The 27253-nt window shown below is 38.3% G+C and overlaps 1 protein-coding gene across 1 annotated transcript; it reads left to right on the top strand.

Moving 5' to 3' along the window:
* The first annotated feature begins 2046 nt into the window (after nucleotides 1-2046).
* Nucleotides 2047-8984, top strand: LOC142138979 (uncharacterized). The gene is made up of 10 exons (XM_075196166.1): nucleotides 2047-2794; nucleotides 2874-2945; nucleotides 3059-3109; nucleotides 6543-6605; nucleotides 6686-6748; nucleotides 7221-7283; nucleotides 7465-7533; nucleotides 7723-7821; nucleotides 7946-8744; nucleotides 8894-8984. The coding sequence occupies exons 1-10, from the start codon at nucleotides 2188-2190 to the stop codon at nucleotides 8895-8897; spliced, it is 1890 nt and encodes a 629-aa protein (XP_075052267.1). The 5' UTR covers nucleotides 2047-2187; the 3' UTR covers nucleotides 8898-8984.
* Nucleotides 8985-27253: the final 18269 nt, after the last annotated feature.

Genomic DNA, 27253 nt, shown 5'->3' with positions numbered 1-27253 from the left:
TGCAGTACGATCAGACATGGTTTAATAATGTAGAATTCATTGACAGCACTGTTAGGCTTAAGGCAGCTAAGCTAATGTTAGCTTATTTTGTGGGGGCCCAAACAAACCAAGCACTTCAGCCACAAAAGTGGCACGGCTTGTCGCTTGAGTGCTTGACTTGTTAAACTGTACATGTCCTTTTCAATATCTTACTTAAGGATGTTTGGGAGGGCCCAAGGACAATTCCATCTTGTACCACTTTTTTTTCTGCCACTGCTGTGTGCCAATGTGTCCCAGATGTGCTATGTACTGCCTTGTTTTTGTGCCATTGCGCTTACCATCCAGCCAGGTCACTGCAGTCTTTGTCCGAAAATGTATGAAAATAATATTGTGACCTGTTAGATGGTCAAAATTGACTGCAAATGACTTGAAATTACTGTTATACCCCATTCATACTGCACCAAAATCCCAGGTTTTTGCCGGGGCGAGCTCAAACGACCTGGGATTTATCGAAGGGTAATTCCCGGGTCGGACCCGGGTTGCCTGCACTATGAATGGTGCAACCAGGGTTTTTCAACCCAGGTTGCACAGAAAACAAGCTGATTGGATGTCTGCCTGTCTCTGGAGGATGATGTCATCGGTGAGAGCCCGTGGCAGATTCGAGAAGGAGTTTAGGAGAAATGGTGGATGGTGCACTGCAGATCAAGCTGAAGAAGAATCGGAGTTTGTTGGAGAAAATTGCTTTTATTTCACTGAAAAAGTGTGTATTAACAGCAACCAGTCACCTTTCAATGACATCACTATTTTTCAGCCAATGAAAACTGCTCTGGTGATGACTCCCACAAATTGCCAGGGCACAGACTTGTGCAGTATGAATGGGGTCAACCCGGGAAATTCCCGTGTCCGAGGTGCAGTATGAATGGTGTTTCTGTGCTGGGATGCTCCGAGCCCCGGCAAAAACCCGGCTTGAAAAACCCGGGATATTGCCGGGGCGGCAGTATGAAAGCGGTATTATTGAGATTAATAATAATGTAGGGAAAAGAAGAGCAAAATTCTGTGATTTAGCAAAAAAAAAATGATTTTCAGAAAAAATAGGGATCCAAAACGAAAACCAAAACCAAAACATGCAAGGGTGGTTTTGCCAAAACCAAAACTTAGGGGGGTATTCAATTGTTAGCGAGACGCGTTAAAATTTCGCGCTCGAAAAAGAAAAAAAATTCCGCGCTCGTTTATTGCCGTTTGAGCGCTCGTTTTAAAAACAAACTCGCTCAATGCAAATGTTTTTTTGCATCCTCCGCCTCGCGCTCTACTATTGGTCCTAGCGAGTTTGAAATCTAAGGGGAGTGTTTTACGCTGGCAGCTCAGTATGAAAAAATAATGCAGCCAACAGCAAACTGTCATTTGCTGATAGCTGTTGGCTGACTTGGTTGGTGACTGCTGTGGCTTGTGACTCCTGAGGCTTGTGACTCCTGACTGCTCTCCATTGCTCTAATCTTCGAAATTGGATTAGTGAGTTGACTCTACACTGCACTATACACATATTTTTTATAAAAAATAACATTTTATTTTTTACAATACAGGCAAATACACACAAGAATATACTACAGACATACCACACTTATTTAATTGCACCCACCACACACACACACACACACACACACATATATCTCCTTATATATATATATATATATATATATATATATATATATACATTTACATACACACACATTTTTAAAAAAAAAATTTATTTTCCTGTATTTAAGCAATTGCAGTTTTGACTTGTTTTAGGATAAAAATTGAATTAGTTTGCATTTACTTTTTTGCAGTCTACATAGATTGTATTGCACGTAGTTTTGTCCCTTAAAAAATTATAATATAATTTAGTTAAAATACAACTGCTATATTTTTATCTAGTGTTACATCATTTTTTTGCTGTATTTCTACAGTTGTATTATTGTCCTTTTTCCCTTAGTTATCATTTAGTTTTCTGTCGTTTATAGATTGTATTTAACCTAGTTTGGTCCCTTAAAAATTATATTATAATTTATTTTTAATACAACTGAATTTTTTTTTTAGTCAAGTACTTGTGTAGTTTAATTAATTGTTATTAGTATTATAGTAGGATATTGTACTGTATCCTTAGGCAAGTGTTGTTAAATAGTCAATAGTTTTTATTTATTTTTGCAAAGAAAATTTATTAGAGTAGCCATGTCTAGGGAGCGTAGGGATTCTTCTTCTTCTTCTACACAGGGAACCCAAGAAGAAATTGTCAGCAGTGGCGAGGAATGGAGAGACCGTCCTGAGGAGCGCCAAGAAGAAAGAAGGCGGCAGCAGTTTGTGAGCAGCGTGCAAGCCAGCACAAGCACCCAGCAGCAACATCTTACAGAGAGTGGATCTGATGATGAAGAAGGACCATCTGTAACACGATCCAGGCGCTTCACACTTGAGGAGAATGAAGTCCTTGTTGCTGGGGTACTGCAACATTACGAGACACTGAAGGGTGCCCAATCGCTGAAGGCGTCCTTCAAGCATAAGCAGAAGATTTGGTCCCAGATTGCCTCTGCTGTGTCCGCAGTAGGTGTTCGAGTACGATCAGTTGCGGTTTGCATGAAACGCTTTCGGGACTGCAAGCGCACCACGAAGGCAAAGATGGCAGCCGTTGCCCGTCATTCTAGGGGAACCGGTGGTGGCAAGCCACTGCGCCTAAAATTTAAGCCTTGGGAGAAGAAGATGCGGCAAATTCTCAGTGATGATCTTGTGGAAGGAGTGGAAGGGACAGTGGACACCCTTGATCCATCCACCTTCCAGCCACGAGGTATGTATAATTGTCTATAAAAGTGACGATGTCAATTAAATTTGTATAGAATTCTAAAATTATTTTTACAATTTTGCAGAACAAGATGCAGCACAAAGGAGAAGACATGAAAGTGAAGCAGTACCCCGGAAGAGAAAATCCAAATCAGGAGGTAAATGGCAAATGTATAATAATTTATTTTTTTTTTGTAATTTTTTTTTTTACTTGCCTTGCCAAAATCTTATATAAAGATGTACTAATAAATCTTTCTTTAATGTATTTTAGATTTGGGTTCTTCTCAAGGACACAAGGGCCAGAGGAGTGTCGAAGGAGAAGGTATGATATAAATATGTAACATGCATGTATACATGCTCCATAGATTACATACTTTACACTACACATTACACCCATTATAGTGCTAGATTTACTAAGCTGCGGGTTAGCAAAAGTGTGGCTGTTGCCTATAGCAACCAATTAGATTCTAGCTTTATATGAAAGCTAGAATTAGATTGATTGCTATAGGCAACATCCCCAATTTTTCTAATCAACAGCTTATTAAATGTAGCCCTTAAACTTTTAACCTTAAAGCAATATTATTCACACATAACAGTTTTTATTAGAGATGGTCACTGACCCCCGTGTTTTGGTTTTGGATTCGGTTTTGGATCTGGATTACCGTCGTGTTTTGGTTTTGGTTTTGGTTTTGCAAAACCGCCATTGCGTGTTTTGGTTTTGGTTTTGGTTTTGTTTGGTTTTGTTTTGCTATTTTTTGGGAAAATCCATGTTTTTGGGCCTAAATTAACCCAATTTAGTGCTCCAACTGTTTTAGAGACAAGTAATCTAATTGTTGAGGTAATAAATCATCCAAAAAAACAGTTTAATTCTTCGTTGGTAGGCCTATTCTACACACAAAACAGATTGTCTTCCTCTCCATCTATGCATATTGGCAATGCAGCCATCGTCTTTGAATGTATATTACACCCTACACTTATAGTTAAATATGTAAAGAAATGGAAAAAGCCAGTTTGCTTTCTGTCTCTCAAGGCCCCCCTCCACTTGTATAAAATAGCAAAAAATTCAGCCATTATAGACTGTACAATATTAATTGACATGGAGAAAGCCAGTTTGGTTTCTGTCTCTCTAGGCCCCCCTCCACTTGTATAAAATACTAAAAAATTCAGCCATTATAGACTGTACAATATTAATTGACATGGAGAAAGACAGTTTGGGGTCACTCTGTCTCTCTAGGCCCCCCTCCACTTGTATAAAATACCAAAAAATTCAGCCATTATAGACTGTACAATATTAATTGACATGGAGAAAGCCAGTTTGGTTTCTGTCTCTCTAGCCCCCCCTCCACTTGTATAAAATACCAAAAAATTCAGCCATTATAGACTGTACAATATTAATTGACATGGAGAAAGCCAGTTTGGTTTCTGTCTCTCTAGCCCCCCCTCCACTTGTATAAAATACTAAAAAATTCAGCCATTATAGACTGTACAATATAAATTGAAATGGACAAAGGCAGTTTGGTATCTGTCTGCATCAGATCCTCTCTCCACTAGGAGTAAAATAGAAAACTATTCAGCCGTTATATAATCTAGAATATAAATAGAAATTGAGAAAGGCAATTTGGTATCTGTCTGCATCATAATCATCAACATCATCATTAGCGCCCTCGTCGCCTACACAAATCTCCCCCTCATCCTCTTCTAATTCCAAAGTGGCATCCTCAATTTGGGTATCACCGGCTACACTCGGGCTATTAAGGCACACATCAGCAGAATGCTCACGATTAGACATCCCACTGTTGGATGGACTCTCCACAGGGATTGTTGTCATTTGTGAATCAGAGCAAATATTCTCCTGTAATGCCTCACTGGTATCTTGCAGCTCAGCTTTGACGCGTAACAGTAGTTGTGCACCAATTGTAGCCTGGGTAACTTTTTGGGATCTGCCACTAATAGCCAAAGGTGAAGGCCTCATTCTCTCTTTGCCACTGCGTGTGTAGAATGGCATGCTTGCAATTTTTTTTTTATCGTCACTTAACTTTTGCTCAGTTACACTTCTTTTTCGCTTCAATACAGTAAATTTTTTTTTGGTTTTTGTTTTTTGCACTAATTTGAAAACACTCTGTTGTTTGACATCGCCTTGGCCAGATGACGTACTGGGAACACTAACATCAGGACTGGTGACAGAACCTGGTTGCTCATTTAGATCATATGTGGACTGCTTTGAATCCATTCTGAGCGCAAACCACTGAGGAGTGCTAAAAATTATTGAGTAGATACTGCTGACAGATATGACTTTTGACAGCCAGAAATATTAATGCACAATTAGGGAGGACACCCCAAAAACACTGAGGAGTGCTACAAATTATTGAGTAGATACTGCTGACAGATATGACTTTTGACAGCCAGAAATATTAATGCACAATTAGGGAGGACACCCCAAAAACACAGAGGAGTGCTAAAATTTATTGAGTAGATACTGCTGACAGATATGACTTTTGACAGCCAGAAATATTAATGCACAATTAGGGAGGACACCCCAAAAACACAGAGGAGTGCTAAAATTTATTGAGTAGATACTGCTGACAGATATGACTTTTGACAGCCAGAAATATTAATGCACAATTAGAGAGGACACCCCAAAAACACTGAGGAGTGCTTAAAATTATTGAGTAGATACTGCTGACAGATATGACTTTTGACAGCCAGAAATATTAATGCACAATTAGAGAGGACACCCCAAAAACACTGAGGAGTGCTAACATTTATTGAGTAGATACTGCTGACAGATATGACTTTTGACAGCCAGAAATATTAATGCACAATTATGGGGGACAACCCAAAAGCGCTGGGGAGTGCCAAATATGAAGAAAAAATAATAAACCTCTATCCTCCTCTCTGCACTAGCGATTTTGGTTAGAGCAATTGCAAGAACAATATTGTATTCTTTCTCTGTCCCTGCTCTAATTAGCCTATGACTACACCCTGCTCTCTCCCTCTGTCAAATGGCGATGGATTGCTGTGGAGGCGTGTATTTATAAAGTTGAAGTATCGCGAGAACCGAGTCCCGAGATCCGACGACGTCACAATGACGTTCGGCCTCGATTTGGATTCGGAATTGGCGGGAGAGTACCGAGCTGCTCAGCTCGGTACTCGGATACCCAAAGTTCGGGTGGGTTCGGTTCTCGGAGAACCGGACCCGCCCATCTCTAGTTTTTATGGACAATATCACCTATGTTAAATAAAAAAAAAAAAAGTTCCATAATAAAGTTGTTTATTATTTTATTAGGTTTTACATCAAAATTTAATCAAACATATTTGTGTATGTATGTACATACATCATCATCACCATTTTTTTTTTAGTGCCACAGATTCCACAGCACTGTATCGAGAAATCACTCACATCAGTCCCTGCACCATTCCAATAGCAGTCAATTAACCTACAAGTGTGTGTATATATATATATCTACATGTACACATACATATCTACATATACACATACATATTTACATGTTTATCATTTTGTAATAGTAAGATAGAAATGTATATCATTTGTCTAATAATACCAGGGAATTGATGTCACACTTGTTACTATAATTATTGCATGCAATTAATATATATCAAAAAAATATTCTTCCAATGTAAAATGTAAGTTGTTATTTTTGGTGCATCTAATATTTCCATAAAATTGTCCAAAAACAAAAATGTAATGTTATTGCTTCTATATAACTAAAAATAAATTTTATTTTTTATTATAGGTGTGACATTGCTTATGCCAAGACAAGTCGCAGTGGAAGTAGCGACAACGGCTTCCAATCAAGGTATATATTGTGATCAAGTAGATAGAATATATTTTAAATATAGTACATTTTGCAAAGCTTATTATAATTATTTGTTACAGAAAAAGAAAGCCGTTTAACCAAGTCTACTCATCCTGCCCAAACTGTTGAACCAAATAAAAAAGGTAATTATATTTGCATTGTAAAACAATATGCATATATCTCCTTCTCTCTCTTTTACTATAACTCTCTCTCTTGTTATATCACTGTCGCTCTTAGGTCTATCAATGTCTCTCTCTATTTTACTCTCTCTCTCTCTCTTTCTCTCTCTCTCTTTCTCGCTCTTTCACTATCACTCTCTCTTTTACTATAACTCTCTCTCTTGTTATATCACTGTCGCTCTTAGGTCTATCAATGTCTCTCTCTATTTCACTCTCTCTCTCTCTCTCTCTCTTTCTCGCTCTTTCACTATCACTCTCTCTTTTAACTGTCACTCTCCCTCTTTTTTTCTTTAATATTGCTTTATCTCTCTCTATCTTTTCCTTTCACTATCACACTCTCTCACTCACTATTCCTCATTGTCACTCTTGATTACTATTTAAATCCTTGTCAACAATTAATAATAGCATCTAATAGTATTTTAAAATTAACTTACAGCTCACAAGAGAAGAAGAGTGACTGAGGTACACGTCTCGGAACCTGTTGCTGATGTACAGCGAGGTAATGTTTACACAGAATTAATTTTTTGTTTGGTCTCAGCAACTTTTTTTTTTAATGTCTCATTTTTTTTCATCTATATACCTATCTATCTATCTCTCTATCTATCTATCTATCTATCTATCTATCTATATATAGATATATATGTAATAATTTATTTTATCTAATTTATTTTTATGTATAGAAGGCCGACCCGTTGAAGAGATGTGTGAAGAAGGGGGAACATCAGTAACCCTTGCTCATAGTCGTGAAGGTATGAAGATGTTGAAAATTGTGTGTACATAACTATCTAGCAATATAATCGTATTTTTTTTTCAGATCCATAGGAATATACATATTGTAATTGTACACATGTATCATTTTAGATAATGAAATGTCTCACATATTTTTGGGGTATTTAATAGACAAATTTTAATTTTTATTTGTTTATTTTATGTTTTAGAATCCATCATCCCAAGGGAACAGGTGGTAACACCAGTATCCACCTTTTTTTCTCAAGCTGCCATGGAAGAAATAGCATCTCCTGTCTGCTCAGTAACCGGTGACTAATTTTTTTTATTTTTTTTTAATCAGAATACATGCATGACTCAAATTATTTTAAACATTGAAATCATATAATGTAATATCTGAATAATTGATGTAGTATTTTTTTTTTGGTTTTACAGAGGAATTAGAACATGACAGTCAATCACTGACATTTTCGCCAGTTGACAGTTTGGTCCACGAAGATGCTGCAACAAGATTTGAGATGCTACAGCAAGCCTTCCCCAACCTTCAAGTTCCAACCACCGAAGGGGAAGGTCCATCTCAAGCAAGGGTACCTTCCACAGGCACCAGTCTTCCAACACAACTGGTGCACGGTCTGCCAGAACAAGCCACTCGGTTTCATTCCATCACAGACTTTGCCAGAAAGATGGAAGGAAGGCAGGAAACATCTCGCCGAAATATGGAAGACAGAGTTCAGAGAATTGGTGACTCGGTAGACCGTTTAACGTCTGTTGTGGAAGAGGTACGAAGCTCCCGTAATACCACCAATTCGTTACTGGAGCGACTCATCACAGTGCACAGTGAAATGTCAGCATCGATTCAAGTAAATAACAACTTACAAACGCGAATGGCTGCTGCAATGGAGCAGAATACAGCAGTGTATTACCAGATGAATCAATCCATGGCACAGATGCATATGCTACAACAACAACAGACAATGCATCTGCAAATGCTGTCAATGCATGTAATGAATATCAGTGAAGAGCTGAGACTCCGGCGAGTACAGGGTAATGTTTCAGTCCCATTAGCCGATTGGAACATTTCTGGATTTGTTCCCCCAACACCACAGCAGAGGACGTCATCTGCACTACACACCCCCGTGGTGGAAGTAAGAAGAGCGGAGTCAGCAAGGAGGAGATTGTTACAGGAACATCCAGAAGAGGAAATCATCAACCCCGTCTCATCTGAGGAAGAAGGGTAAGAAAATGATTAGTTAAAAGAAGCGTATAACTGATAATAGGTTAGTGACATAAAAACAAAAATATGTCATATGTACAGTAATGTCTATAAGTTTCTTATACGAATGTAAATGTATCCTAATTTCTATGTTTTACATTCAATTCTAGGTAACCCAGAAGCATCGTGGATCAAAATGCGTAGGAAGTGAAAGCAAGAGGATAACATCATCCAAAAGCATTACGTTACAATGTTATTTGGTATTTATTTATTTCTCTCTAGGATGCATGCCTGAAATGTCTGAGTCTCCGTGTGTGTATGTGTGTCTGTCTCCTCGTGTGTGTGTGTGTGTGTGTGTGTGTGTGTGTGTGTGTGTATATATATATATATATATATATATATATATATATATATATATATCTATATATACATAAATATATCTTTCCTTTTTTTTTTTATTCTTGAGAAAATTTAAGTAATCATATTTTTTGTTTTTTATCCTAACACAGGAAAAAGTGAAATGTACAGACCTTTCAACATCAGGAATGATCAGCATTGTTAAATATTTGGTGAGTTTGTTTCAGTTTATTCTTTTTCATAAAAATGTAATTTTTTAATTTTTTTTGCAGAATGGAAGGGATATGATGTGACATGGACAATGAATATTGTACTCCATACTGATCCTTCCTTGTTTTAAAAGTTATGTTTGTATTTTGTTAAAAAATACAGGTTTTACATACACTTCTTTCTTTTTACTTTTTTAAGATTGCACCCAAATATTGGATGGATACAACTTTCAGGAACATGGAATGGAAAATTGCAGACATAACTAGAGTTTTCAGGTAAAAAACTATATAACTATTGACTTAGACATACATTTTTAATGCAGTCTATTTTTGAATGTTAACATTTTTCTCCTTATCAAGAGTCAATAGGATATGTTTTGTGTCCATATAAACTAAAGCACTATATCAATGTTCCAGTATTTAGATGTGAAATGTAATATTAATTTCAAAGATAAGCTTTTAATAAAAAAAATTTCTTGCAGATGTTCGGATGGAATTGGTGGATGTCATTTTAAAGAAACAGCTTGAATATCCAAGGGCCTGAATGAACTTAAGAAAAATGTATTAAAAATCTTATGTATTTTGTACAATAAAATTTTACTTTTGAATTTATTGTTCCTTTAATTATTAGATAGATACACCTTCATCAAATGCAGTTACCTTGCTAATATTTTAGGGGGATAGTATTACCATTTTTTAAAGTTGGGATGTTGTAGACTTGTTAACTGTGAACTACTGCAACCATTTTTTTTAAAAAAAAAAAAGCAGCACATGACAATAGAGAGAATAGACATGACATTTTTACATGTACCCTAAACTTTTTTGTATACATGTATGACGGTTGTAATGGCTCCTACTCTGATATATAGTCATTAGTGGTTAAATTTGCATACATATTTTTAATTTAATTAAATATAAAATTAAAAAAGTTGTGGTTAGGTAAGAAATAGTATTATTAAATTAACTTCCAGGGAAAGAGTTGAATGTTTAACACTCAAGATAGCAGTTTGAGATAATTTTCAATGGGATTAAACTAAGTATAGCGTTTTCTTTAAAAAGGTATTGATACAACAGGGTGTATTATAGCCAAACAACTTGGGTGATAGGCACTATAGCAGGGGTAAGAATGCCATAATGACTAAACACCCACAGACTGTTCAGCGCTGGCCTGGATTCGCTAACAAGGGTGTTCCCCTTGAAAAATGTAAGCGTGCCACCCCACTATTGACACCCAGGCCAGTGCTGATACCACTAGGGCTCTTCCTACTAGGCAGGGGCTCTGGGTAGTAGGGTAATAGTATGGAAAAAAAAAAAAAACAGATTTGTGGAACTACATGTCCCAGGCAGCCATGTTTGCCAAATTATTGTCCCCACGCTGCTACTAGTATAAGTACAAGCACCAGCATACCCACTTAACAAAATAGTAAAATAAAATCACAACAACCTCATTACCCAAAAAAAATATTTATATAAAAGAAACCAACAAAAAATTTTGTTTTGTGGAACTACAGGTCTCAGGCTGCCGTGGGTGTCACGTCATGTTTCCACTTGTGCTTTGACAAGTGCCAACATGCCCTGGCTGCCGTGGGTACGCTGGTGCTTGCACTTATACTGGTAGCAGCGTGGGCACACTATTTTGGGCAACAATGCTGGCTGGGACCTGTAGTTCCACAACATAAAATGGTTTTTTATTTCACTTTTTTACACAAATATTCTTCCTTTATTACCCTACTACCCACAGCCCAGGGTGGTAGGAAGAGCCCTAGTGCTATCAGTAGTGGGGTGAGTGACCCTAGGGGGGGGGGGGTGGCTCGTTTACATTTTTAAAGGGGAACACACTCCCTAGGGAATCCAGCTCAGCGCTGAACAGTCTGTGGGTGTTTAATCATTAGGACATTCTTACCCCTGCTATAGTGCTAATCACCCAGGCTGGTTTGCCCAGTGCTGTTTTATTGAAAATATGGGTTACGCTTTGACATTTTTTCCAGAGTTTTTCTAATTAAGCAGCAGTAGGTCGGCTGCACTAGGGTTAAGTTTAAATTTAGGTTCAGAAGATGTACATCTGCATCAGAACACGGTAGCTGTCATGTCTTTCTAGTAAAGGCTGCAACAGAGTATTTCAGCAATTCGATTTTTTTTTGAATAAGGTGTACATGAGGGTGTTTATTGTATTTAATGGGTTTTTTATTTTTTTTTATAAAGATTTGTGGTTGTAATGAGGGTGTTGTGCTTTTATTTAATAATTTGATTTGTGGAACTACAGATCCCAGCCAGCCATGTGTGTAAGAGCATGAAGACACTTTTGGTTCTCAAAGTGGCATCAATCTTTTTTGGGTGCCATGGGAATCCTGATGCTTGTAGTTAGAGTGGTAGCTGCATGGCCACACTATTTAGGCAAACATTGCTGGCTGGGACATGTAGTTCCTCAAATAAATATATATTTATTTTTTTTTGTTGATAAAAACAAAATGCCCATTTATAAGCCCCAGGCCAGGGGTATTAGGAAGAACCGTAGTGCTATCAGCACTGGGCTGGGTGTCCCTAGGGGGGAGGGCAACTACAATTTTTAGGGGACAGCACTCACTAAGGAATCAAGGGCAGCACTGAACAGTATGTGGTTGATTATTAATTATGACAGTGGGACCAAACTGCGTTTCTCTTCCCCTGCTATAGTGCCTATCCCAAAAAAAAAAATAAAAAATAAAAAAAATTGTTTATTGATATAAAAAAATAAAGGAAACAATATTTAAGAGTAAAGTCACTTTTGTTGGATGATTATTAAAAAAGGTACTGCAGTGATCACTTTTTGAAACTTAGATATGAATACATTTTGGAATAAGTCGTTTTTATTTTATTGTGTATAGTCCTAGAGAAAAAAAACCAAAATAAATGGACACCACACTGCTTCTCTCTGCATATCTTTTTTTCAGTCCAATATCCAAAAGATCCATGTTGCTTTGTTTTTAGGAGATCTATTAGAAAAAAGAAAATTAGGTCAGTATCACTCTATTAAGAAAAATAAATTTGATTTGCATTTCATAAAAAAATTATTAAGGGTCAGCAATATTGTCAAAAGATTTCAGTTATCAATTGACATATCCAATCACATCACTCCCTTACATATAAATGCAATACAACAAATACATTTTTTTAAAGTATAAAAAACAATTATACTCACCATGATGTTATTTTTCACTTCCTTACCCATTTTCTGAAAAGCTAGATTATATCCTCCTTTGGGGCCAGGTACACAGTTTGCCATCATTCCTGTATATATAATAGTACAAGAACATTATTTTTTTTATAAAATACACACATCAATTTTACCATTGTAAAAAAAAAAATACTTACATGAAAAAAAATCTTCTATTACACGTTGACGAACATGAGTTGCAAACTCCTCCATCTGACCAAGCTCAGGAGAAAGGTCCAAATCCAAACTAATGTCTGGATCAATTTCAACCTCCAATTGGTTTGCAATACAAATATTGTGAAGAATACAGCAACCAATAATTATATCGCAAACTTTGGAGGGTGAATATAAAAGCACACCGCCGGACCGGTCTAAACAGCGGAACCGGCTTTTAAGTGTACCAAAGGTTCTTTCTATTACACCCCTGGTACGAATGTGTGCTGATTGGTACCTTTTTTCTGAGGAAGATACAGGGTTGCTTAAAGGAGTCAGCAACCAGGAACGATTTCCATATCCACCGTCGCCTTAAAAAAACACAAAAAAAAAAAACATTTTTAAAAACAGTGACACATCATTACATTTTTTTAAGGGTTTACAACTGTAATACACAATTAACAAAAAAAAAAAAATACAAAAAAAAATTACCAAGCAGCCAGCCATCTGGAAAGGATCTTGCTTCGAAATTACGGAATAAGGACGACTGTTGCAGGATGAAGGAGTCATGGGATGAACCTGGGAAACCAACAACAACATTAGTGATTTTTTGCTTAGCATCACAAACCATCTGAACATTGATGGAATGGAAGTGTTTTCGATTACGAAAACATTCTTCCATTCGACGGGGTGGTGTAAGGGCAATGTGGGTGCAATCAATTGCACCCAGCACATTGGGCATTTGAGACAAAGCGTAAAATTTAGCTTTGACCTCACGCCACTCATTGGCAGACTGCGGGAAATTAATAAACGTTGCAGTGTGCTTTTTGAGGGCATTTAGGACCTGGAACAGGATCCTAGAAAAAGTGGGCTGGGAATACCCGGCAATAACTGCCAAGGTGGGCTGAAATGTTCCTGAGGCAAGAAAATGCAAAACACCAAGCAGTTTGGCAAGTCCAGGGACTGCACGGTTACTAGGGTAACGAGGTTCCAGGTCCTGTTTTACAATCTCATACAGATTGTAAATTGCAGAGGACGATAGGCGATATAGTCTTCTCACCTCGTCCTCGGCCAATCCATCAAGCAAACGCCTGTTGCGGTACAGACGCGGCCTGGGGATCATAGTCCTACTTGCCACACTGGACAATGCAGCCATTGCCTGTCCACCATTCTCTCCCACAGCCTCTCCCTCTTCCATACCCGCATTCACATCACAAACATCAACATTCTCTCCAGACACTCCCACATTTGCAGCACCTTGCATTTCATCCAAAGCAGTCTCCTCCATACATGCAGCATACATGTACATCCACACTGTGTCCACGAATGGCTCCATTGAAATGAGACAATAATTAAAAGGGGTGAATTTGAAACTAAAGTATTTAACTATTTTTAACAAAAATTGTAGGGGAAATGAATGTTTGTGCAGGGGATGAATGGACCTGTGAGATGCACTATTTTTATATGATATTAAATTGGTGTAAGTGATTAATTTATATGTTAATTTTGCAAACTTGACAGACAGACAACACCAAGCACAAATACAATACTTATCTTTAGGAAATCCTGGATAATCCACCAACGAACACTACTGGAAAATGCTCAGAAAGATTGGTATGCACAAAAAAAACACTGAGGCAACAGTCAGTTCACCACAGAGCTGATCACCACAACTGTACACTCAAGTGTTTGGAATGAAAAAAAAAAAAAATTAGTTTAAATAAAATAGGACTCCACCACTTATGGATTTTTTTAAAGGGGGAACTTTGAAAAAATATTTCATTATTTACACTGTATTTTTGTTAAAAAAAAAGTTATTTTACGTTTTCAGGTTGTTTTAATTAACTTTTACACCTAATCTTCAGTTTAATATCTTTTTTTAATAACTAAAAAAAAAAATCTTTTACTTTGAGCAGACCAAAGAGGTGCGAGATGAAACTGCAGATTTTACTTTTTCACACTCAGCGTTAAAAAACAATTGAATAGCTTTTCCCGCTGAGCGTTCGCATCCAGCCTATACTTTAACATTGACAAACGGTTAGAGCGCGAAAACACCTTTTCGGTAAAAAAAAAAAAAAAATAGAATTGAGGGAGAAGTTTCCGCGCTCGAAAAAAAGGAAAAATAGCTAAAAAATGACTTAACGCGCTCGAACTTCAAAACTCGCTAACAATTGAATACCCCCCAAAAAGTTAATCCAGATCCAAAACCGAAACTAAAACCAGAACATGGGGGTCAGTGAACATCTCTACTATTAAACCTCCACACATGCCCCATACACACTCATTGGACCTCCCATCATGCTCCCCAGACAATTATTATTAGCCTATCAGACCTATCCACATGTTCCATAACGGTGATAGTCAGTTTAACGTTGCTGTAAACTAGAGATGGGTGGGCTCAGTTTCCTGAAAACCGAAACCACCCGAACTTAGGGTAGTGTCGCGTACGTTTGGGCATGGAAACAAGGCAAAACGTCATCATTACATCGTCGGATCTCACGAGACTTTCATTCTATAAATAAAGCCTGAAATGGAGATCCGGCGCCATTTCAGAGAGACACTGAAGGGGTAGCAGGGTTCTTAGCAATCTCCAGTGCAGTTAGGCAGCGTTATTAATGCAAGTAAAAGAGAAGTGTTGGCAGTGTTCTTCCGAATCTTCAATCACATTGTACTGTGCCAGAGCTCACCCAGAAATAGGAGAGGTGGTGCTCTTTGCTTTATGAGAATGTAATAGGCTGGCATTGTTGTTCACAGAGCTCACAGAGAAACAAAAGTGTTGACAACAGTGTTCTTGTCACTCTTCAGTCTCTGTGTCATTGCCTACACAGAAACAAAAGGGAACGGAGGGACATAATAGAAGCTTTGAAATATATAATTATGATGGATTTTTCAACAAGGTACAGGAGGGTAACATTCTTCAAAGGAAGAAAAGTACTAGAACACGATGATATGTATTGAGGGAAGTAGATTCAGAGTAAATTGGAGAAAAAAATAGCTAGCTTCCTTCTCTCAGCTACATCCCAGCACCTGCAATCTACAGTCACCATTCTCATCCTCATCAGTGTGTACATCATTGTTGCTCACACAATATTAATTATTCCATGCTGTAAGACTATATTACAGAAGTCTCTGTACTGTGATGTAGTTGCCAGCAAAGGACTTTCTCATGAAATTTTTAGTACATATTAAGCCAATGCTGTCACGGTTTTGGGGCAATTCTGTTAGACCAGAGCAGATGTTGAAATGTTGTGCAGACTCAGTTATCACCACCACTGGGTCTCTTTGTAAAGCTAATTTTTTCCTAGCTTCAGTCACAATAGAAACTGAAGTAGTATACCTGGGGGTAAATGTATTAAGCTCCGGGTTCTTCAACAGCCGCAAGTTCGGCGTCTTCGGTGTTTAAATTTAAAGCAGCGCTGCCTTGTAAAGGGAAGTTTCCCTTTACAAGGCAGCGCCGCTTTAAATTTAAACGCCAAAGACGCAGAACTAGCGGGTGTTGAAAAACCCGGAGCTTAATACATTTACCCCCTGGTGTCATGTACCACTTGAGCTGTCAACTGGCTGACCAGCAACTCTTTGCATCTCTTGAGATATGTGTCATTTGGAAATAAATATAACGCATAACTCTTAAACCTAGGGTAAAGCACAGTCGCCAAAATGTAGTGTGATCCAATTTAAAAATGTTGATAACTCTTAGATCCTGGCAAAGTGAATAAAGTACTTGATCTACCAGTCTGATATTCACAATTTTTTTTCCAAATGTCTAATTGAGGGAATCAAGGTAGCTGTGCTGAACTCACTTTACAGTAGACTTTTTATATTACTTTCAGGACCATAAATAACACTGAAATTAATCTCCACTGTGCTGAACTAAAATACATTCCCCCTTTTTTCCCATGGAGTGTAGAGTAAGCGTGGATGGCCTTTTGCTGTTCCTCCATCAACTTAAGCATACAAAGGGTGGAATTCCACGTTGTTACCACATCTTGCTTCAGTTGGTGACAGGGCAAATTGTATTATTTTGGTAGCAGCTGCAATCTCCTACATGCTGTTGGAGAATGGCAGTAAAGTCCAGAAATATTTCCAGCCACAGACAGCATCTCCTGCACGTCCCTGTCATCATCCTCATCAGCAGCAGCTAATTATATAGCGCCAGTAATTGCGCTGCACTGTACAGAGCAGATGAGAACTAAGCAGAAACCATTATAAGTTATGTTAGTTATGTACATAGTTACAAGATATAGTTATAAGTTATGTTAGTTATGTAGATAGTTATAAGATATAGTTATAAGTTATGTCAGCTCACATCAGTCCCTACCTCATTTAGAGCTTACAGTCTAAAATCCTAACATAGACACACACACACAAATGCAGCCCAGCCAGTTAACCGACTAGTATGTTTTAGGACTGTGGAAGAACACCGCAAAGGCACCGTGCTGCAAGGTCTTGCATCGTCATGACTGAACTTACAAGAAGATGCCTCAAGGAAAGTTGCAGAACTAGCACTCATACAGAAAGGCCTGACTCTTTCCTTGCCACTGCGTGTGTAATGGCATGTTGGCAATTTAATTATTTAATTTTTTTCTGCAGTTAACTTTGCCTTGTTTACAGGTGTTTTTTCATTTACCAAGAAAAATTGTGAAAAACACTATGCACCTCAGTCTTTAACATAGGCTTTAGCAGATGACATAGAGGCATTCCTATGACTGGTGCCAGCAGCTGCTTGGTGCTCCTTGTCTGTTCTCGACTGATGTGAATCCATATCGATGGCACAGTACAATGTCACTACACTTTAAAGAACACTGCTAGGCCTATTAATAATGCTATGGCACAATACAATGTGAGTGGAGACTTTGAAAAATAAATTCAAGGCCGATTACTTCTGTTGAAGCACTGAACACTGGCAACTATTTGGGGGTGAGCTATGGCAAAGTCTTTTGGGCAAAAGTATATGAAAATCATATTGTGACCTGTGAGGTGCTAAAAATTGACTGGAAATGACTGAAAATTAGTGTTATTGAGGTTAATAATAATGTAGGTACAAAATAATAGCTAAATTATGTGATTTTCACCAAAAAAGTGCCATTTTGTCAAAAAAGCAAAACAAAAGGGGGCCACTATGTTAATACATTGTATGTGAGTGGGGGCCACTATGTTAATACAGTGTGTGTGTGTGTGTGTGTGTGTGTGTGTGTGTGTGTGTGTGTGTGTGTGTGTTAGTGGGTACCACTATGTTAATATAGTGTATAAGGGAAGGGGGGTTCTTAATATAGTGTGGGAGGTAGGCTATTTAATGGTGGAGTGCATATGGGGGGTAATTATTTAATGTATGCTGTGTTATTTGTAGGGCAATTTAATTTAATTGTGGGTCTATTTAATTTAATAGTGGGACCTATTAATTTAAGGATAGGTGAGGGGTCTTTAATTTAATGCTGGGGTGGTTTGGGGATATTAATTGAATATGGGGCTGACTTTAGGGAGGAGCAGGGGCGCACAGAGTATTGTCGGAGGGGGGGTTTCTCCCCGCCGACCCAAAAAAAAAAAAACGAGAGAGAGCTGCTGCTGTTTTCCAAATAGGGCATCCAACATTCCAGGATCCAGACAAGCAGCAAATGAGCTAAAGAAACCAGCAGCCACAAGTGGTGAAAGTGACAAGAACCGGTAGGAGAGAGCAGGACAGTCTTTTATCTGTCCTGAATCTGGTGGGTCAGTCCCGAATTTGGGCAACTGTCTCACTTAGGACAGTTGGGAGGTATGTATCGCTTCACACTGTACTGTTCGTGAAGGCAGAACTACGTGCACCTAACAGTAATGCACACAGTATTGCCTGTGTATTTGTCTAAAATGATAACCATGTTACATCATAGGGGTTACCCTGTCTAAAGTGTCCCAGGCCCCCCAGAGCCTTAATCCAGCTCTGGGCCAGTGTGTCACATTGACACCTAGTGCACTTCTCCACTCCTAATATTACTTGGTTTAGGTTAACCCTAAAACAATGTTAGTATGTAGAAGCAAAAACAAGCCATTTGCTTGCAAAAATATCAGGCTTTTAAAGCAAATGGGCTTTTTGCATTTTGATAAATCCCATTATAATTAGCCAGATATGTAAAAAATTAAAAGGTGCTGTGAGAGAAGTAACATATAAAATAAAATGCAATATAAATGAGGTTTACTTTTTTGTTGCATTATTTATTTTTATTATTTAGGATTTTTTCATTTATAATAAAGTATTGCTGGGTTAAGCAACACTAAAATAGTCACTCTTTTTATTGATAAATATATATTGTACTGAAAACCAATCTTTAAGAATGGGCCGCTACTTATGGGCCAGTGCTGTGTGCTAGCCACCCGGGCAAAAGTCTGCCAGCCAGCTTCTGCCACCATTGCTGGAGAACTCACATGACTAACTGGTATTCATCTGGAAGGGTAAGTAGTTGGCTATCACTGTTTCTTAGTGAAAACAGATGCAAATCCTCCTTACTATTTTACAGGTGACAGTTATATTAGTCTGCCGTGTGGTTCCCTTTGTGAAACAGTGTGACTAACATTCTACTTAAAAAAACGCCTTTTTGGAATTTATGTGTCTGGTAAATGTTGTGAGATTCTACTTACAGGACTGGAGAAGTATAAACAGTTTCTGCATATTTAATTGGTCTAAATTAATATCCGACTTGAGATCAGAGAATTAAACACACTACTGAGTTTATGACATTGAATGAACATTATTCAGAATATTGAATATCATTTTATAGATGTTTCATGTTTATTAGTAAATGTATTAATTTTATTGTATTTATCTGCGTCAGTGATTATTTTAGTTTTAGTCTGCTTTCACCGCTCATCTTTTTTCTTTGTACATTTTATGATCTAATTATGTTGATAGGTGTACAGTAGATATAAAAAGTCTACACAGTGAAATTGCAGGTGTTTGTGATATCAATATATTTTGGCATGAGCCCTACTGCATTAAAGCTGAAGATGGAAGAGAAATTTCACAGTCCAACATGATAACAATAAAAAGCATCTAAGTGAACCAAGGAATGGTTTCAAGAAAGAAAGATAAAAGTCTTGTGGGTATATTTACTAAACTATGGGTTTAAAAGAGTGGAGATGTTGCCTATAGCATCCAATCAAATTCTAGCGTTCATTTATTTAGTACATTCTACAAAATGACAGCTAGAATCTGATTGGTTGCTATAGGCAACATCTCCACTTTTTCAAACTCGCAGTTTAGTAAATATTCTCCTTGGAATTGAGACCTCAAATCCCATTGAAAACCTTTGGAATGACCTAAAGAGGGTGTGCACATGAGATCCAATTGCAATTTGATGGCCCTTCAATTTTCTTGAAATAGAATTGGAAATTTTGTAGAATGTACTAATTAAATGGTAACTAGAATCTGATTGGTTGATATAGGCAACATCTACACTTTCCAAACCCGCCAGAAACTCGCAGCTTGATAAATTTGCGCCCAGGTGTGTACAGTTGAAAAATTGGTTTAAAAAAAAACTCATAACAAAAGCAAAAGGTGCTTTCAGGGTAGTTTTGTTTATATTCACTTGTTTCTTAAAAATCGTCTTTCACTTTTGATTGGTTGCAATGTCACATTAAAGGTAGAAAAAGGTCTCACATGATTTCTCTTGATTTCAGGCTTTACAAACATCTACAACTTCAATAAGGGTGTGTAGATTTTTTATATCCACTTTACTTACATCCTCCTTAAAATAACCTGCCTGGAAACATTTTAAATATTAAGAAGAATTCTTAACTCCTTTCTTACCCAAACCATTCAATGTATACTGCTAGCACTTTTAAGAGCTAGCCCTAACCACCATGGTTAGATAGTATGATAATGAATCTTCTACCAGTTACTGACAGGTGTCAGCTCCGGTAATTAGGAAAACATTCTTTTTGAACTAAGGCGTTCACATGCACATTATACATGCTTTTCTAAGTATGTAAAAATTGTGTGGGGGTGGAGGTATGCTAGATTTGTTATATGTGTCAAGACCCTTACAATGTAAAGGCAAAACAAGAAAGAGGTATTCTCAACCTTATCTTAGTGTGGAATAACTAATCTCACTGGACCAGTAATTTGGTCCCTGAAACTACTCAGAAACAAGCAACACCCACTCTGAGACACACTTGACTCTACATAGTGTGAGATGGAGACTAGCATTAGACCTTTTTCATATAATGTGTTTGTTGTGTTTATTTACAAGAAAATGAAAGAACCTGAAAAATTGTTATACAAATACTTTAAAAAAAAATGCTTGCATATAGGGGCATTGTTGCTCAGCTAGTAAAGTTTTTTTAAAAAAAGATACCAAATTCCATCACGTTTGAGTCTAATGTTGACATGCTAATTCACAGAGCAACATTTCAGAATATGACATATAAATGATATAATGGATGTAAATAAGCCGTTGTCAGCACAAATTGTGGACATGCCTGCGTGTGAGTAGTGTATATGTGGTGAGCCTCTTAACATAAACAGCATAAAGCTGTGAAAACCACTTGGGTCACAGTGTATCTCGGTAAATGAATCACAAAGTTAATGGGTACAATTCTCTACAAACCATGATCTTTCACACAGACATAATGGCACTGATCATCTAAGAACTTTTATGATGCTGAAATGACATTTGGGATTTCAAGTTCAGAAATGAAGCATATTTCAGAAAGCTATAAACTAGAATACACTTTTTTAAATGTGGTCTTATGATACAATAATCAGGCATGCTTCTAGGAAATGCCTTCATTAATTAATTAGCAATTAAAGCACCTTCCCATAAAATGTCTTTAATATTTTGCTCATGTTGGGGCACATTTATAATGTATCGGACAAAACAAGAAATACTTATCAGTCCTTATCGTATGGATAAGGATTGATGTATTTCTCAAATTTATTAAAAATGGAACACAGAAACAGCAGTTCCGAAAAACTGCTGTTTCTGTGATTAAAAAAACCATACTCACCACTGCCTCTTCGGTCGCGCTGGCTCCGGATCTCCTCCTCTTCGGTGCACTTTCTCTTCTTCATGCTACTGCACATGTGCCGACCGGAGAACTTGAGGCTGTGACAGGGAGGGATCACAAGATCACTCCCTGCGCATGCGCTGTCCAGCTCTGCTCTCCGGAGCAGAGCTGGACATACCGAAGAACAGAAGTTTTACCAGCATTTCCTATGATGTACACCAGCTTCAGCACATTAACACATTAACACATTTTTTCGGGACTTGTTAGATTGCGGCCAGGAGCAGTCACCATTCTGCAGTCACCATTCTGCTCGCAAAAACGATCAGGAGTGCAAAACAGCAGATATCAATGATATCTGCTGCGATGCACCTTTAATAAATTTGCGGAGAGCACATCCTGGCCTAATTTACATGGTAAGTGCACGATAGTGCACTACCGTGCTTTCTTAAATATACCCCGTTATCTGTTCCAATCTACATCAGATATATATGTGTGTCTGTCTGTGTCTGTCTGTCTGTCTCTTTCTGTCGGTCACTGTCTGTGTGTGTGTGTGTGTTAAGGAATTTAGACTGTAAGTCCCAATAGGGCAGGGACTTATGTGAGTGAGTTCTCTGTACAGCGCTGTGGAATTAGTGGAGCTGTATAAATAAATGCTACTAGTAATATATATATATATATATAAATATAGATAGATAGATAGATAGATAGATAGATAGATAGATAGATAGATAGATAGATATATATTGTGGCAAGAGCCTGCTACTGCAGAAGCACATGCGAACAACAACTTCCTTTTTATGGTGCTTTATTGTCAGGATGGTAAATGTTTGACACCGTATACTTCTACAGCAATTATGGAGACCCTAAACACTAGCTATACATAGTCCAACTCTCTCTCAGGACCAGCCAGTTCACCCAGCATTGGTCTCAGTGCACAAATGATATAAACAAGCTTTTATACCTGATACTCCTCCCCCAGCCTTAGCTTGATGGACAGGTGACACACCCACCTTCTCTTTAAAAGGAAACGCCCATCACTGGCTCTGTAATTCAGACACACCCTGTCTGTTTGCTGAGAGGAAGGATTTCAAGTCATGTAAGTTAAACCAAACTTAAACTATTGCTTTTCATACATAGGTCTTTACATTCAATCTAGGTGCATTACTGCACAAATGTTTTACTCTACTTCCCTGCTTTCTCTGCATATTGCCAGCTAAATGCCTCCTTTTGTTACAATATATATATACAGACAAAGCTAAGAACTTAAGTTATATAAAAATAACCAAAGTTTTAATTACTATCAATGTAAGATTAACTTGCAAGTTATCCCTCAGATCTGTGTGGGCATAATGTGGTCTGTGCCATTTCATCCTCAGAAAGTAGAGAAACCATAGCTCAAAAATAATTACAGTGGGTTTGATTAATCTTAGGACACAAACAGCCCACAACTTGCATTTTAGAGAAAAAGAGCACATGACTTGAGAGCAGTTCCAACCATATTCAAATCCAAGCGGATCTCAATATTCATTTTCGAATGAATCTGGGTGTAAGTATGCTCTGCCTAAATGTTACTTGCCGATATATATATATATATATATATATATATATATGTATATATATATATATATATATATATCATACAAAGCATTTTTATGGTCTCTCTTACTTGCATACACATGTTCTTTGCTATGTAGTGGAGCATATGTGTACTTTTTAAAACAAAGACCATGTTGTGACAGTCATCACTGTCAGCTATCCTGTAGCTGGTGCAAATGATATGGGTAAACATATATATTTAAGAGAAACACAGGACTTGAATTGGTATTGGCTTGCGCTAGGCATGCCCTCACTTTACATTGCCTACATTCATCCACCCCTTCCCTCTCCCATTTCTTCTCTCAAGTCGTAGGCTGTCGTCATTTGCACTCAGACATGCATTACAGGCAAGTGCATTCATTGGCATAAGGTCCTTTTCTGAGCATGCACAGACATATTTTACACAAGATATGCAAAGCAAGGGGACTTATGTCCGAAGAGGAATCACTCCCTGCTAATGTAAAATTATTAAAAGCACAGTGTGCTTTTTTGTGCTTTTTTTTGTTGTTGAGAGTAATTGATGCAGTAATAACTATTACCATAGGCTGTTTCATTCTATGATTCTATGATTCTATAAAATGCTTAGCGGTTGATAATATAACCATAAACCTCTCCTTAACCTTAACAATTATGCTATGTATTAAAAGACACCACATCGGCTTGTTGGCAATTAACTCTATTTATTGACTTAACCTCGCACGGATATTGTGGAGGATGAACACTGTGCACAGCTTTGGCTACTGATCAATACTAATCAGTATGTCCCATCACGAGTCCCATTCTCGGGACAGCCATATGTATCCGCCATTTTACCTAAGCGCACCACTGTAGTGTATCCTTAAACTGAGACAATAATCCCCAGGCATTCTGGAACCCAAACCCTTCTGGGCTAAATGAAGCGACCTTGAAAGCCAGTCCAAAGGGGCTGTACTTGCACTGAACCTAAGCTAATTGATTGAAGTGAACAGGATCCAAACACCTTACTACCATCCATGTGCGCTTTACCAACCTGGCTTATCCCCTGTACAGTGTTCTCCTGCCACACCAGGTTACCTCCTGAACCTAGGACCATCACCATATTACGCACTAACCAATGTACCTAAGACCGTATAAATCTCCCCTAAGAAGCTACTTAAACCATCCGCAGTCAGATGCACCCCATATAGAGGCCAGGGTTCTGGAATCTAATTCTCGGGTGCTCAATCCAAAAACCCCTTACAGACCCAAGATACCAGGTGACTACCAAATTCATGTTTCTATGGGAATGGTCAACTACCCGCCTTTCAGGTAAGGACCTCCACACTAGCCAGGGTGCTGTATCGGACCAGCATAGGAGACGATTAGGCCGTTAGGCATGCACCCACACTTGATCTTGGTCTGGATTGCAAGTATCAAATTCCCCAATTTGGCATGCCCTAAGTCGTTCCCACCCAGGTAAATAACAAGAATATGGGGATCTCCACGCTCTACTATCCCCCTGGAGAATGGCCACCTCAACTCCTGTCACACCGCCCAATATACTTCTACTGTGTGCGAAGAAGAGAACTGAAAAAGGCAAGGGACAGGCAACACAGACAAAGGTAAAAAACGTCAAAACCTCCGGCAGCCAATCAAAAAGCTAATATTGTCGGACATTTCATGTCACTCTTTTATGTGATTAGTGCTGACACCAGGCAAACCATGAGACAAAGGGAACTTGCTAAAGTGACACTCAATTTCAAACCTATACGCTACTTCACTTTGACAGCAGCTTTTCCCTAACCCCAATTGTACTCGCAGCCTTTCCTCATAGCCAACCCTATCAGTATGAACCTCACCTCAAATTATAACCAGCATAATGGGTATGTCTATATATTGTATATAAGCAAATGAGTTCATGTAAATTGATATATGGTAAAGAGAATAGGTGAGACTATAATTGGGTAGGGGAAAAGCAGCATCAGAGGCCCTGCCACCGCATGCACCAATGCAGGGGGGTAGGTGTTATAGGAAAAGAATACCTGTGGATGGGGGAGGGGGGAGCTGTTGGAAGGGGAACTGCAGCTCGCCCTGCATGAGGGAGCAGTGGAGAGATCCCCCTTCACTGGGGGGGACTACTTTATGAAGTGGTTGCAAAACAAGTATCCCCATTGAAATACAATGGGTGGCGACAGCATATAAAGGAGCATATAAGGAAGCACATTAATAAGCACAGGTCTCTTATTTTATTCTTCATTTATTTTTTGAAAATTGTCGCTTGAAATAAATACATAAGACAGTGAAAATTTCCCCTATTGCCATGAGTTATGTGTCTGCATAGAGGAACAATTAAATGCGAAAAGTAGTAAAAACTAAGCACATGTGTGCAAAAGAAACTGCTGTGTCACTCTCTAGGATACGTCATGCATGATCTGAAGTGGTCAGAGAAGATACAGTGCTCTATAATAATTGAAAGGATTGATATTGCATAAGAATCTTAATTAACCTGAAAATTTATCACACATGTATTCTATAACTACTGACCCATATATCATTGCAATGACTGGAAGAGGGAGGGGGGGACTAACAGCAAAGGGACAGAGTAAGGATCTGAAGAGGAGAAAGGAATAAGGGCAAGGTGATAGCTATTAAGGCTATCACAGCAAGAGTGTCACGAGCCGCGGCGGTACGCCGCATCCTGACATGCACGTGCATTAGTTACAATGCACTGTTATCTTTGTGGCATAGAGTAGGAGGGTGTAGGAACATCCTCCAACTCCAGGGGGACCTCTCGCGTGATTCTAATCTGTCATTTATATTTTCATACATGTTCCTGGTTTGTGATATGACCTATGCTAGTTCTATGCTAGGAATTAATTAGCAGCCTCCTGAGGCTCATTGTCAACCCTGTCCTCCTCCTTTCTGATTTGTCCATCAAAGTATTTAAGGCAGTGAGGACTGGGCCTCACTGCTGGTTATAGTCCCTGCTCCCAAGCATACTTCTCCTGCTGTTGTGTTCCTGCTGTTTTCTGTATCACTGTTGCTGACCCCTGGCCTGGATTTTGACATTCCTGATTTGCCTGTGACTCTGATCTCTCGCTTGAATGCTGACACCGCTGAATTGCCTGTGACCCCGAAACCTTTGCCTGGATACTTGACACTGTTATTTCATCAGTTACCCAGCTCCTTTGCCTGGATTCAGAGACAGATCTCCGGTGTGTTCAGTCCATCAAGCCTGGGCCTTGTAGTGCTGCAAGACTGTATACTACCTTTCGCCAGAAGTTCCTCCTCTTTGTAATCACCTGCGCTACGATCTCAGGTTATCAACTCCTACTACTAGAGAACAAGACCTGGGGGCATCGAGTACATGTGAGCAAGTTCAGCTCTACGGGAAAAGCGGCTGCAATAGGCGAAGACCTCTGAAGCGGTTCTAGGAGTTGATATCACCACCTCCTTGCTTAGTTAACCCTTAGTGAAGCCAAATAATTATGTACACAAACCTCAACTTTTAATCTCCCACGGGCTTAATTCATCCCTCAGTTGTACTTACAGATACCAAGTATAAAATAAGTTGTGTACTATATTCCGACACTGGAATTATCAACAACATAAAATCCAATGCAATAATGACAACATATACAGCATTGTGACAGCTATATCTTAGACACGATGAAAGACAGATGCGAAATATGCTTACACATAAAATGCCAACATTCAGACATCATCTGCAAAACTAAAATTATGACACAACAAATGTCTACAATAAATATTACCGACACATCAGAAATGTCTACACAGAAAACTGAGACTTAAAAATAATTACCGACAAAACTAAAATAACGACAAAGAAATGCCTACAATCAATAATTCCGACACAACAAAAATTCTGACACCCAAAATGGCTACTTAAAAAATCGCTAAACTTTAGATTCTAGTTTAGTCTCAAGATTAGTCATATAAACCCCAAGAAGATTTATATGACTAAACTTGAGAAGCCAATGAACTCATCATTGAAACCGGTTAATAAAAATGGCAATGGTAAAGTAAATCACACTAATTGTTATGTAATTCCATATGTACCCAAT

Source organism: Mixophyes fleayi, chromosome 2 (assembly GCF_038048845.1).
Source record: "Mixophyes fleayi isolate aMixFle1 chromosome 2, aMixFle1.hap1, whole genome shotgun sequence".
Classification (NCBI taxonomy): Eukaryota; Metazoa; Chordata; class Amphibia; order Anura; family Limnodynastidae; genus Mixophyes; species Mixophyes fleayi.
The sequence above is the reverse complement of the archived record's forward strand: the minus strand, read 5'-3'. Positions and strand labels throughout refer to the sequence as shown.